Here is a 14,991-nt window from a genome sequence, read left to right on the forward strand (position 1 = left end):
AGCCTTCAACTCCTGTAAAGTGAAACTGGTGGTTTTTGTTAATACATGACTGTGAAATGTAAATATACACCATCCATACAGCTGCGTTTGGTAAAAAAGGTATTAATTTGCAGCACAAGGACAGAGGGGCCAGCCATGAGTAGTAACCTCTCTGAACAGCCCTGGCTAGATGAGCTCAGGAATCAGAGCCCCAGACTTTTACTGAAAAGGCAGCTTAAATACTTTGGAATGTCTTCAGCCATCTAGTCTCTAAGATACCTATATTAAAACTACCCTAATAAAGCTGTATAAATAAAGCACATTACAATGCCATGCTATCCACATTAACTGATAAATGCCAGTTAAAGGGAGAAATGTGACATAAAATGAGCTTCGATTACTACACACACAGGATTGCCAATTTGGCTTTTTTAATATGCTTAGGTGCAGAAGACATACATAACATTTAACCTTCTATTCCAAATGTTCTCCTCTGAACTAAGTGCTTTTCTCATAATCCTAAAACTATTTCAGTGTAAAACTAAAAAATTTACAGGAACATAATAATAAATATTTGAAAGCTACCGATGACAAAATTGAAAAGGACAGCTAAAAGGTTGCAGTATTAGCAAAAAAGGCAGCTAAGAAAGATAAGGTAACCATTTATCTACTATTACACAATAATTCCATGGAGAGAAACATAAAATAAAACTGGAAGCAAATAATACACACAGGACTAATTTCTGCAGTTTGATGTCTCATAAAAAAAATGCTGGAAAAGTCCAACGGCAAATATAATCCTCAAGTACTGATGAAGTTAAGAAAGCAAACAGGAAGATTGCTACAACGCTACAAGGAAGAGACTGTGGAAAATAAAGTTTTGCTTACTTTTTATAGAAAACATACAGTAAAATATATACTAAGTAGTATTTATTTTATTCATTGTAATCAAAAGAATAAAATAAATACTGTGTCAGAATGACAGATAGCAGACCTCTCTCCTTGTCTTTTACAAGCATAAGAATTTTGTGTATCATTCATTATCTGCTCTCCACTGCAGAATTCAAACTGATGTGCTTGGGAGTAGGAGTGATTTGTGCACATCAAAAACAATGGTTACCTTTCCTTATCATTGTTCAGACAGTAGAAACAGAGATTAAGCTATTTATTGTGCCTTTTTTTCAATGCAATGTGAGAGGGAATCTTCGCAAGGTGATATAATCAACCTGGAAGTGTCAGCTCAACCTAAATTGAGTAGGCCAAGACAGACAGAGATCCTCTGCTCGACCTTAAAATGACAGGATGCTGTAATGTTATTACACAACAATACTGGCATTGACCCAAGAGACAGTTATTATTTTGGGATTCACTGATTTAGAAATTGAAAGAAGAGATTAAGATGGGGTTTGACTTTTTAGATTTTATTTTAGATTCATAAAAAAATATTTTAGATTTATAAAAAATATTTTAGAATATTTTGATTTGTACATCATGTTTTTCTTTTCAGTAGATTGGCTTAATATAAAACTGAAACATTCACAGGCACTTCAGCAATACTACGTGGCTTAAGTATTTCCTTAAGAATATTTAAGTGTAGAATTCTGAATTTAAGTAACTACTAAGTACTATAAATTATAGATTGATTCAGAAAAGAAAATGAAAGTGCTACATTTCCTTCATAAACCAAATAAAGCTAAGACAAAATAAAACTTTTTACTAGGATATCCTCTACTGTTGTAAATGCTCTGCATGAGTAAGTTTGGTCAGATAAAAAGGCACTGCAACCTAACACACAGGTCTGAGGAGGCTCTGAGATCCTTCGTGGGTGTTTTTGCAGAAGGGAATTCCCATCCTGCGTGAAAGGGTGGGGCAAGTGCAAACCACAAGAGACTCAAAAGAACCCAATACTACCAGAAGAGAAATTACAGGGTAGGGAGTTAAATTCTCAAAGATCAGGGAATTGTTAAGCGTTTGTAGAGTATGGAAAGACACATTTTTTCAGAGCTTTCAGGAAAGATTATTTTGTTTAGCGCTCCAAGGATGAGTAAAATCACTTAAGCTTTCTGCTACTATTCAGATGAGGCAGCATTCCTCATAATCTTACTACATGGGTAAGTAGTAGGGTTTTTTTTTCCTTTTGCCCATACCCCAGTGTAAATAAACAGCAGGAATTTGACTCCCCAGTAGCAGCAACAAGGAAAGCTGGTGTAGACAAGATATTGCCAGCTGCCATTCCTTTTCAGCAACCTGTCATACAGACCTGTTACTATCCTTGCACAACATACACTGTCCAATTAATATTTAAAGAGGCATTGATGCAGTATAGCAATCTAGATACAGAGAGAAAACTCCTGCTTTGAAGATGAGTATTTGCTGAGAGGTGGTCAGGAAGGCTTCTGTTACATGTAATTACCAGCTTGATGTATTAATATTAGAAGCAGGTATTCTTTGATGAGAATTCCATTGTTCTTCGGCTGTAGAATGTTCTAATTAGAATCGAAAAGAAAAATACTTGGCTGGAATTTGTGACAACTGAAATCTTTTGTGCAGAGACTTTGCTTTCCATATAGTTTTTATACCTACATGTTTTCTTTATTGCCAGCACAGTCATCTGAGTCTCCTGGGGGATCACCCAACAGGCTTCTGTATCAGCTGAGCTTTAAAATTTTAGAGCCTTTGAACACATGTAGATTAACAAAGAGCTGAAAACCTGGATGTTCATATTTCAGACATGAGGTCCCCAGTAACCACTGATGCAACATTTTGGAGCAGTCTGCTAAATAGGCAAGTCTGAGACATGGCTGCTTCTTTGAACAATGTCCACATACTATTTCACTAAGCCCAAATGGAAGCAAATAAAATCCTTGATAAAACATATCTACCATAACGCCAACTCACTCCAATTTCTTTTATAGGCATTTTGAATACAGAAAATTACACACAGGCCTCATTGCTACTGAAATAAAATTTAAACTAATATACAAGCTGAAATAATTTTCAAGTGTGAATAACTGATGATACAATTTATCTTTTCCTAAGGAAAAAAAAAAAAAAAAAGGCAGTGATCGTACACTTCCACTTTGTCAAAAATCTAGCTAGAGTGGGAAAAATGACAGCACCAACATCAGCACAGCTGTTCTCAACCTCTTCCATTCTGGGATATCTTTCCTAAGGCTCTTTGTTCCATGGATTCCCATGGCTCTTGTTCCATAAGGGGCTCCCATGGCTCCCTGATAGCAACGACAAGACTTGAAACCAGAAGAAAAAAACACAGCCCACGAAGCTCCTGACTTGGCCCTGAATTTTTTCTGAACATATGAGACTAACCGGGGTTGAGAGAGAAGTAATTTATTTATTATAAACACTTGCATACACACACACAAAAAAAGAGAAAATCTCAACTCCCTTAACTAATGGTTTCTAAAAATGCTTATTCAAACTGACATATGCATGACAAGTTTCGGCTCAGTACGATTTAAGGAGGAGGAGTTCTACCGCCCAGAAAAATGGTGTTTATGACAGAAATGACAAAGAATGATTCATCATAGGGTTTTTCTATGTGGAGCAGTAATAAAGCCTAAATGAGACTGCACTTCATTAGTAATTTATTTCACAGATCACTATATATACACAAATAGCATAACTCTATTACATTTTTATAGTGCCATTTATTACAGTACTTCTCATACTATATCCACACGACAACACAGAAATGCAGCTTTCTCTGGCAAAGGCTGCAGCAGCCAACTGCAGAGCAGTGAACAGGGAGGAAACACTTCAGAGCCAGAAAAGTAGGAATTCTCAGGCAAAACAGGAAAGGACAATATAAAACAACAAAACTGAACCCTCAGAGATGGCCAGCTAACTCAAAAAATAGTTTTACACCATTTTTGCTTGCCTGATGCCCCATTTGATTTAGATATTTGAAATAAAAAAGGAAGACTGAATACCCTTGACTGGTGCAGCTGGAGTGACGAACACCAGAGACTCCCACCAGAGCTCCCTGGCTGGAATTCTCTTTCCCTCTCATTTGATCCTTGAGCATTACACTGGCGTTTTTCACTTGCCACAAGAAGGAAAAGAGTATCAGTTCAACTGCTTTCATCAGTCTGTATCTGGGACGCTACTCTTCAGGCATAGAAAAGGACATAGTCTCAGACAGCAAGAAAAAGGATACAATTCTTCCTCTGCTAAGACCTCTGCAAAGTGAGGGTTCAGGGCTATTCCGCTCCTCACCAGAAAACAATCCCCAAACTATCACACTCAGAGGCCAAACATTGCCATTAAACTTCCTGAGATGAACAGGGACTCGTGCCTTCCAAACGCATGTTAAAACACGGCATGCTACACAAACCCACAGAACACTGCGAGATGATGGCAGACAGAAAGACATCTGTAAATGTCTCACGACAACTGCTTTTTTGTGACTAGTTTGCTTGTGAAGTAACAGTGTCCAATTATGTAGTGTTGGGCCTTTGAAAGAACACCTGCAATGTATGCATTTCATGAAAGCTTTCTTGAAATAAAAATAAAAAAGAAATGCACTGCTTTTAACTAGTAAGGTATGATTAAATTCAACAAATATTCTCTTGATTTTCTTGCCAAAAACTCTGCTGTAAGAACCCTGATAAGAAGCTAAATGGCTTGTCAGTTCTAGAGCCTCCATTTGCAAAAATAAATTTTAAAGTAAGAAACTTCTATAACAAGGCTGCCTTACTTGAAATGTAATTAATGAACACTGGGATCTTTGATGGTTAGAGAAAAAACATGATTTTAGCTAGCAGACTTGTTTTTTATCTCTTCTGGTAAATTAAGTAGAAAGGGGGAAAAAACCCAAAACTAACAGGAAAATATTTGCTGGGCACTAAATTAAAATCTATTATAGAGCAGGGAAAATGGTTCTTTTAAAATCTCTTAATACTGACTTTGACTACCTTGTGGGAGCTTAAGAATAAATACATTTACATTGTTTCTCCTGAGGCTCCGGTTTTAATATTCTTTCTCAAATATTCCATTATCAAAGTGCATAATTTTAGTCCACAACATACAGTATCTGATTTGATAAGAGACTGAGTAAATGTACATCAACACAATTTTTCTTTCTCTTTTTGTCTCATATTGCACCGCTTTCCCCTGTGTTACTGTGGTAGATGCAAACTACTAACAGTTTAAGAAATGAAACCATGGCATTTAACATACTGATTTAAGATGCAGTTTTTCATCAGTCATTTAAGGGACCTGCATTTTCTGTTATATAAAAAGAGGGATACTGACCAGCTGCAAAAATATACAACACCCTATTCGGGCAACTTAATATGTCCTAGTTAAGTACATGAGTATTACCCATTGAAAATTACCCATTGAAATTGCTAAGACTTTAAATCAGGAAGCGACGCAAGTGAGCAAATGAATTTGGTTTGGGCTCTCTTTGCTATTTTAGCTACTACACGTACTGGAAGGATTTTTTTTTCTTGCTCTAAAAAGTCTGCAATCTGACCAACCTGTGCAGGAAGGACCAAACATTGTAAGAAACAACATGAAATTGAACTTTTATTTCTACCCAAATCATTCTCCTCGAGAGAACTGATTAACAACCCATATGAGTCATGAGCTCTGAACAAGAACCTCCTTACAAAAGGTGTGAATGAATGGATTCAGTGCACTGGAGCTCAGCAGATGTGTACACAGGCATGCATAAAAGGTAAGGACGAGAAGAAGCTAACAGAACTAATATTGACCTGGACATTGCTGGCAAAGTGCCCAGAAAGATCACAGATGAAAAGAGACTCAATATACAAGACAAAGTCTCCAAGATGAGAAGTTGATCTTCAACACCATAGGTAGAAAAACTAATTAAGACATCTGGCAAGTTCAGAAGATCTGCTGGCTAGTTTCCATTTAGATAAAACCAGGAACTGCACAGTTTTGAGAAAGAAAGGAAGCAGGAGCTGGTTGATGCTTAGGTAAACTTTACAGTCATTCTACATCCAACAGTTTTACTTAAGAAAGTACGGAAATTTTCTTATTCTTTCCTGGAACAATTCCTAGTCAATCAAATCAGCCTATGCAAACACACTAAAAAAGTCTCATTAAAGAAATAAATGTTGCATGATGCTACTTACCTGCCTGTCTACTTCTGGAAGCAAAAGCAGGAGGTATTGTTGAAAATGCTGAGGTAAAGAAGCAAAGGTGTGTTTATTTATTAAAGCCCTCAGGTTAGTGTTCACTAGAATAGATCCTGGTGTTTCTATGTCAATATCCTCAGCTTTGGTCCATTTCAAATGTCCTGGAGTAAATAAACAGAAATAACTTTAAACATAAATAAAGAAAGAGAGTAAGAACAATTCTTTTCAACTTTTTAGCTTTTATTGCATAATACAGTAAGCTCCAAAGAAACACTACTCTGAGAAGGGTAACACAGCCTTTTCTAGGCGTCTTAACAGCTTCTTTTATATTCTCAGTATTTGTCTCTTGAGCTCTTACAGGATCCATGTTCCAGTCAACATCACAGTTGACATATTCTTACTTCCAGCTCAAAAGACCAGCTCAACTCAGCAACAGCACAAAATTTTCCTGTCATGTCATCAACATAATTATAAGCATCTATTTCCATGCAAAAAGCTGCTCGACAAGGCTGATATGACTCAATCATCACAGATAGCTTCTCTTTCACCATGCTCTGCATCTGCGGAGCATTATGGCCTATGTAACTTGCCCCATAGCACCTGTTGAAGACTACCTGTGTGAACAGGCAGTGATCACAGAGATGAGACTATTTAATGTGTTATATAGTCTCTGAAAACATGCATTTTTCAGAACTTTCATAGGAACGGTGATCTGAAATGAGCAACACACAGAAGGCAGCAGCTGCAGGAATTACCAGAGGTTTAGAAAACAGGGTCTGTGAGGAAAATACAAACCCAGGAATGAGTAAGATAAAGACTCAGCAAGAGGAAGGGAGAAATACATAAATGGCTGATGCACAGGGATAAAGAGCAGTGTCTTCTTACTGCCCACAGTGGATAGCACAGTATGAAATATTTCTGTTAAGATACTGGGAAAGGAGAGCTTTCAATGGCCAATGACAAGGAGACACTGGATTAGATCTGTATAGAGGCATTACAGTTTTCAAGAGTGGAAATTTTTAAGAATATGTTAGACAAGTACCTGTCAAGAATGACAGGTGTGTAACTGATTTTGCCCTATGACAGGTGGACAAATTAGATGACCACTGGAAGTGCTGTCTGGTCTCATTTTGTTATTATTTCTAGGATAATATTTGAAAGACACTTTTTAAAGCTCCTTAAAGAGCAACTACTGCTACCTGCTTCAGGCTATATACATACTACTAAAATCCTTTTTTTCTCCCAGTCTTAACATATTATGATACTCAATATGGAAATGGACTAAGTGGGGGGTCCAGGTGGCTGGAAAAACTCAAAAGCTTCCAACCCCTACCAGGAAACTCCTCCAGGTTTTGTTCCACTGCACTTCCAAATATTTCAAAGATGCTGCAAAAGGGGTCTTAACTAAATCATACACAAACACCAGCAGAATCTCCAAAAGAGCAATTGAAAATGGTATTCCAGTGCTATAAGCAATGATGGCATTTGGCATTCACATAGGACCTCTCAGCAAGGATTACAACTGACATGTTAACAAGAATAAATTTATTTTACAAATGGGGGAATTTGGGCATACTGATTATTAGGAACGTCTCAAATGCTACAAATTACTTAACAGTAATATGTATAAAAATAATGCAATTATGCTTTAGATCTCTTGGAAAGGCCTATATAGTGGTCTCACCTGAAAGGCTTATAATATCACCTACAAAATGTACAAATGAAAGAAAATGCAGATTTGTAAATTCTAAAAGCTCCCCTTCAGCCACAGCCTCCCACAAACATTCTTGCAATTTCCTTTTACTTTTCAGCAGACAATGCAACTCAATAAGACAAGGATTACTTTGCACTAAGCACAAGATAACCTTTTCCAACACATATTTCCAACATACTGTATTTCAGTACAGCAAAGACTCAATTACAAACAAATGAATGCCCTACGAATAAAGGACAATTGTACAGAAGAAGAGCTCATTTTCATGAACGCATCACAATAAACTGTCCTCACCATCTGTTCCTCCCACTAAATATAAATGCAAAAAGAACACGGTCCCCAAGCATAACACAAGTAGTATGATGTATCCAATTTTAATGCCTGTATGTATAATCTTTTCTTCAATCAATACAGAATACACATCCCCATCTTCTAAGTGGCTCCAAATTGGAGTAGCATTTTCCCTAGCTAATGCTTCATATCCTATGGAAAGACATACACAGATGATCCAAACTATAACAAGACATATGACTGCAAAGCCCGTAACATCCTTCAGTGGCAGATATTTTAACAGTGTGGACAAGCCCAAGGCAGTATCAGAAAGTCAAACCTAATTCTGTGTGCCTAGGTCACACATTTTTTAATTGACCCACTTACAGGTTACTATGGAGGTTTTATCAACTTGTGGAAGAAATACGTGTACTATTCCTAGGATGACAGGCCAGTAACTCACTGTGGCTGCCCAGCATACCCATTACTTCAAAAAACAAAATCTTTTCAGATGAACAACAAATTCCCTCTCCTGCACCCTTCCTATGGTTTAGGACCTTTACTACATGTCTCAAGTTTGTAATCAGATTGAGTGAAGTATTTGGGAGTAGAAGAGAAAGCAGTAATTCTGTGGAATATCACAAGAGTGCCACTACTGCATGGGTAATCACAGCTCTGAGAGGAGTTTATGACAAAACACATGCCCATATTTTTAATATTATTTTCCACACAGAAAGACATTTTGAACCCTTATATAGCTGCTACCAGAGTTTGGGAGGATCACTGCCCAGATCAGAAACAGAACCTGGAAGATGAGCGAGAAACTCAAGCTCACAGCCTTGGAAAAGAAGAGATTAGCCGCCGAGATAGAGAATTAACTATGAAAAACTGGGAGCACCATGGTTCTACATCAACGTATAAAAATCATAATAATAAAAAAAAGAAATCACATAGTGAGCAGAATCAGCTAACTAAAAGGGGGAAAAGTTATCATGTTTAATAAGAACTCAGAAAGTCTACCAAATACAACATGCAGTGAACGTTGGGCAGGTCAGCAGAGTTTCAGACAATCAGTGCTGGAACTGAGTCATGCACTATATAGAACACTGGACCTATTCTCAAAGATGCTCAACAACTGTTCGATTAGTACATCAAGAAATATTATGTCATAAGAGAAACATTTCAGCACATACAGGAACAGAAACTCCTAAACCTTATACAAAGTTTCATGCATTCCAAGTGTGGTGTCCCAAAAGGCTAGGTGATTTTTTCTGAAATCCACAAAAAATCTAATTAATTCGCTCTACATTTGGTATCACTGGCCAACAGCTGATGAAATATCTGGGTCTGGGGAGGAATGTATACATTATATATCTCAATATTAAATGTAGAGAAAAGTTACAGGAAGTCATCTAAAATCGAACGTATCTTTGCATAGCAAAACTTGTAATACTGAAAAAGTACTTTCAGTTTTGAATAATGCCATTTGATCAACACACAGAACTAGCTATCCATCTGAATCTGATCAATAATGCACAGGCAGATCCTATATGAAACCAAAGTACACTTTCATAGCAGGCTGTGATACAGTAAGGCTTGCAGGAAACAGTTCACCCAAACTGGCAATAACATATTCAATAACCAACCTATGATATTTAGGAAGTAAAGTACCTTCAAGCTATTTTAAGGATCATTATATATAAAGATAGGACTAGGATGGATAATTAATAAAGAAGTACAATCTTATCACCACAGAGACAGACAGTAAATAATTTTTAGGTTGATCTAGCCACTGCAAAAAGCTTGTTCGCTAACTTTTCCAACATGGCCACATTGCAAAATACTTCTCTAAATGATCCAGCAGGCTGCTGAATTTAAGAAGTCCTTTGTAAAGATAAAGAAACAGTTATGTAATTATTCTACTTTACTTTAGCCAATACAAGAGTGTTAGTGAACACTACATTTTCTGCTCCTTAGGGAACATTTCCAATATACTTCATGCAGAGCAGGAAAATCTGCCTATTGCATGGAGCTACTGAGAATTTACTCTTAGCATCTCTTCAGAGAAAATTCTTCATTAATTACAGAGCATCATCCACAAATCTTGCTAAAGAACACAGAAAATAAAATCAGAAACTGTATCTACCACCACAAGAGATGTAGCTTCAAAATAATTAAGAATCCAATTGAAGAAACAAATCAACCAAAGAAAGAGAATCAACCAAAAATGATATGCCAAATCTCTATATGACAATGCAAATGAAGAGGGCTAACTTCTAATAGGGCAGGTATGTAAGCAAAAACACCACTATCTTTGGGAATAAATGCGTATTAGACAGTATGCAAATCTACCAAGAAGAGAGAATATTTGCTGCACCCTGCCCCCATCCCCCCAAAAAATCATAATGCAGCAATCAGAAGCTAATTGCTAAATGACCTCTCTGCCTGCAGTTGCTTCGGTCTGTCAAACTTTAAAACGCAACTACAGAAAAGCATTCTGGGTGGGAAAAAAATTGCCCATGGATTTTCCAGGTAGCCAGAAAGAAAGATGCCTTCTTGAGAAAGGGTCAGCTGCTGAGTTTGGAAAAGGGGCAGATAAACCTGAAAAATAAAACTTTTAAAGAGAACACAAGAGTTTAGAAAAATATCAGTATTACAATAACAAGTAAGACATTTGTTTTACTTCTACTCACCTAAACCAGATTTTTTTAACCTCTTTAAGTGCTGGCTTGTTTGTTTTCCAGTTGGCGACTTTTGCCCAAGTTTCATCTCTTTATCAGAACCATCTGCTTCACCATTTTTAGATTCAGATCCTTAGGAAAAAAATAAAAGCCCCCAAACATGATACTGATGCACTTGTTCCAACAATCCCCCCAAGCACCCTTACACTGTAAAAAAACCACAGAAACAGTATTTAAAAAAACATGACATCTACTTGCTGAAAGGCAATATACCTTTCTGGTCACAATACAATTCCTCATCATCAGAGGAAATGGAAGTAAAAGCTCAGTAAATCAATTAAGTGCTGAAAACTAAAGTTTATTGAACACTGCAGTCAATAACAATGTTCACTGATCTAATATAAATAATGTTTTCCTATAATGCCCAGGAGATACCTTTAAAAATATTTTAACCTCAAGTTATGGGGCAGTAAACCAATCCAAAAGCTAAAAAAAGGTTGTTTCTTTGTGAAGAAACATTTATGGAAGAGATAACCCTGGAAATACAATTGTCAATTCGTGTTAAACATAGAAAACTCTTAAAATGAAGCAACTCAACCATCAGAACTAAAGGTCAAGGTTATGCTGCAGTGATAAGCATGGTAGCAGAAGAAGAAATGGTAACAAAAGGATCTGAGTATTGCAATGCAGAATTGAGACACAAATTCACATTCACAGAGAAGCTTGCCTGTTTCCCCACCCCTCCCCTTTTTGTGGCATTGAATGCCAGCATGCAGTCCTCCATTAGAGTTCCAGAGCCAAAAAAAATCTTACTTTGCATTCCTTTAAAGCAGCTGCTATCACCAATTGTCATTTTACTGTGCGCTTTAATTCTTTATTAAAGAAAAATCTCCATCCCTGAGACACCACATTTGATAAGGAAATAAAGACATTAAGCAAAGCCACCAAGTGGAAATATTATTTCAGCAGTTCCAAATTCTGTATGCTACACGGCTGATTCAGAGGAAGGCTCTGTGACTAGAGCTGATCTTGCAAACAGTCCTTTAGCTATTTACCTGAAGGTGAATCCGACTGCTCATCAGACACCTTTAATGGTGTCAAAACAACACGAGGAACAGTCTTGTTTACCATCATTGAGACTCCATTTCTTCTTTTCTGCTGTTGTCTTAAAGCCTACAAAAACGATAACAAAACATAAAAATGTAACAAAAAATAATGCTTATGAGTGAATTACATGAGACATATCTCTACCATTAAACTGAATCTCTTAAAATAAGCAAAATTTACATAGCTACTTGCCAGACTTCACACTCGTCCCCTTTATGTCATTTTCTTTTAAAATATAAAATCAGGCTTTTTTTAATAGAGAAAGAAGATGCACCTTACATCATTTTCCAATACAATTTTGACAACAAAGAAGCACATAACTGTTTGCTCTACCTTAACAGCACAACATGATAACCCATGGAATGTGAAACTAAGACTTCCAAGTGAAAAAAATGTAAAATAAATGTTTCAAAACCAGAATAAAAATATATATGTCTGCACATCTCTCGCAGGTGCATCCTCTCCAGTATACTGCTCAGTCAATCAAGTTAACACAGAGTGTCATCAGTATGTACAGCATGTAAGGACTACAGTATTGATGCACTCACTCAGCCGTGAGTAGTGCTGCACAAAATCACTGAACATGGCAGGAATCATTTATTTTTGTGAAGGGAATCAGTCCTAATCTTGGAAACCTTGCAGCACTTGGCTTCTGTCTGCTTGACTTTGGGCATTAACCTTCAGAACACGAACACGATGGTGTTCTGGCAAATCTGGGGAAAAATGATACAAGAATAAATCTCTACAAATGGGAGTGCTTTGTGTTTCATAAATGGATTGAATACAGGGTTGATAATGTAATACAAAATATTTAAAGATTAGAAATAGCAAATACCTGTCAGACTGTTTTATATGGAACATGATACCTGATTCAAAAGATCTTAAAACATACAAATATGAATACCTGCTAATTAATACATCTGCAAGCATTAAAATTCTGGAATTAATCAGAATGGGCTGGGCTTAATGCAGATCTCTCTTATCCTCCTGTCTATTTTTCACCAATCTTGCTGTGCACTCTCTCTTTATAACTGTGATTTCTGTTATGATCTTGGGGGGATTTATTAAAGTAATACAACATCAACAAGGAATGTATTCGATAAGAATTACCCCTGTAGGTTTATGAGCATGGATGACTGATGCCTTATAAGGTTTAAGTCTGTAACTTCAATTAATCTGTAATATCTTTCCAAAATGTTCACATAGCTAAAAAGAAAAAAAAAAAAACAGCTGGAAAAAAAAAAATCAATATCACTCTATTCCTCAAAATAACACACTACACAACATAAAATACACCAAGCCACACAAAAGCTATTTCATAGATTAACCCCTTTTATAGTATACTTCTTAAAATACACATAAGCACTGTGCAATAAAAAGTAAATTAGAACACTTGAAATCAAACAAAGAGAGGAAGCTTGTCAGATCTGCACTGAACCAAAGACGCAAGCAGAAAACCATGAAGAACAGCCTATACTTCACACATTTTAAAGACAGAAAATTCATACTGGTATTGAGCAGGCATAGCCAGACTCATGGATAGAAAATTCCAAAATGTTAACATTTCTCAAAAATTCCAAAGATGACCCTCAGTCCACAGCCCTGCCAAGCTAAGTGTCAAAACAGGTGATTGTCATTTAATATTAATACTACTGAGACAGTAACAAACGGTCCACTAAAAATTAACTCAAAAGACAGCCAACTTCTGTGCTATCAGCATACCAATATAACCACAATGCAAACTTTGTATTGTTGTGCCCCAGAGTCTGATTTGGCCAATGAAGAGCAAAGCGAAGAAATAATGATCTTCAGCGTCATCCTCCCTAGACAAATGAGTAAGAGCCCAAACAATATCCCATGTTCTCTTCCAGCCTCCTCCTGACCTTTCAAGACAACCTCCATCTCTACCAGGGACCATAGCCTTGTTGCCAGCATCCATAAGGAAATACCATTTTAATGATTTATACAGCCACGGTGACAAAGGTAGATTCTTTGTAAAGCCTGACAGTTGATTTTCAGTGCTTTAGACTGAACTCCCACAAATGAGAGAAAGTAAGCAGCAGTGTATCCTCCATCAATGACAGGTAGTCAGCATTTGTACACCTTAGGTGACACCCGCCGCTGCAGCAAGGGCAGCGGTACCCTGTCTTTGTCAGGTGCACCACTTACCTTCTTTCGTGTTACAGGAAAGCCACTTGTGGACCTTAAGCACACGTTTACACAATCTGGCATTATCTGATCTAGCACTTCCAAGAAGCACAGGCCACCCCCTGCTCACAGAACACAAATGCAAGACAACACGGCTCATCCCAGTACTCTCCGGACACTCAGAGCCACAAGACAGGGCAACACGGCTGGCAGCAGGCAAACGTTGCTACCAGCACCATTTACTTTGGAGCCTAGCCCACTTCTGAGCTACAGGCTAAGCATCCCAACAAGTGAGGATCAAGCACAAACCTTAAATATACCATTTCCCTTTGACACACACTTGCTTTTCAGGGTGTCTTTTTCCCTAACATTCTCTCTTTCATTGCCAGTCGCTCCTCCACCTCCTTCAGTTCTACAATGCAAGGAAGTGATCGCCACACAGGGCCCATAGTTAACTTTGGAAACCAGTCTGTATAGGATGATTCAAGCTGACATTAAAGCTACACAAGTGGACACCTGAAAGACAGGTTGTAGAATGGAAGAAAAATTAAAACCATGTGGACATGAAAATGTAAGTCAAAGTTTTAATACGAAGTACCAATGAATTACACTGTGCCCAGAGAACAGACGAATAATCTTTGCTATGCCTCTAACTTTTGACTTGTCAAAGGAAAGATATGAGGCAGGGGAGGAGGGTACAAAAGTATTAAGTAAATAATCTAACATTTGATTTGCAAAGTAAAAAGATGGCTGAGATTTTGCTCAGTCATCCTGTTTAGTGGGAAATATTATTCCCAGCTAACCACAACAATTTTGTGTTAAATTCTCCTTTAATTTTAAAGCTGCAGGGATTGAAATTTTGGATAGACAAGTCTTTGTAAGACACCACCAGGAGCAATCCAGCAGAGGGAGAAATTGCCAACTGATGCCTAGTTACTAGTAAGGCGAAACACCAGGAGTTAAGTGT

The 14,991-nt window shown here is 37.3% G+C and overlaps 1 protein-coding gene across 3 annotated transcripts in view; it reads right to left on the reverse strand.

Moving 5' to 3' along the window:
• The window catches only part of ASXL3 (ASXL transcriptional regulator 3), a 128,114-nt gene that overhangs the window by 34,004 nt on the left and 79,119 nt on the right, over positions 1 to 14,991 (reverse strand). For all 3 annotated transcript variants that reach the window (XM_055800195.1, XM_055800193.1, XM_055800194.1), the window contains 3 exons: positions 11,825 to 11,942; positions 10,782 to 10,901; positions 6,102 to 6,265 (listed from right to left, as the gene is read on the reverse strand). In XM_055800195.1, coding sequence (XP_055656170.1) covers positions 6,102 to 6,265; positions 10,782 to 10,901; positions 11,825 to 11,942 — 402 coding nt within the window. The remainder of the gene's footprint in view (positions 1 to 6,101; positions 6,266 to 10,781; positions 10,902 to 11,824; positions 11,943 to 14,991) is intronic.

Source organism: Falco peregrinus, chromosome 3, assembly GCF_023634155.1.
Source record: "Falco peregrinus isolate bFalPer1 chromosome 3, bFalPer1.pri, whole genome shotgun sequence".
NCBI classification, from domain to species: Eukaryota; Metazoa; Chordata; class Aves; order Falconiformes; family Falconidae; genus Falco; species Falco peregrinus.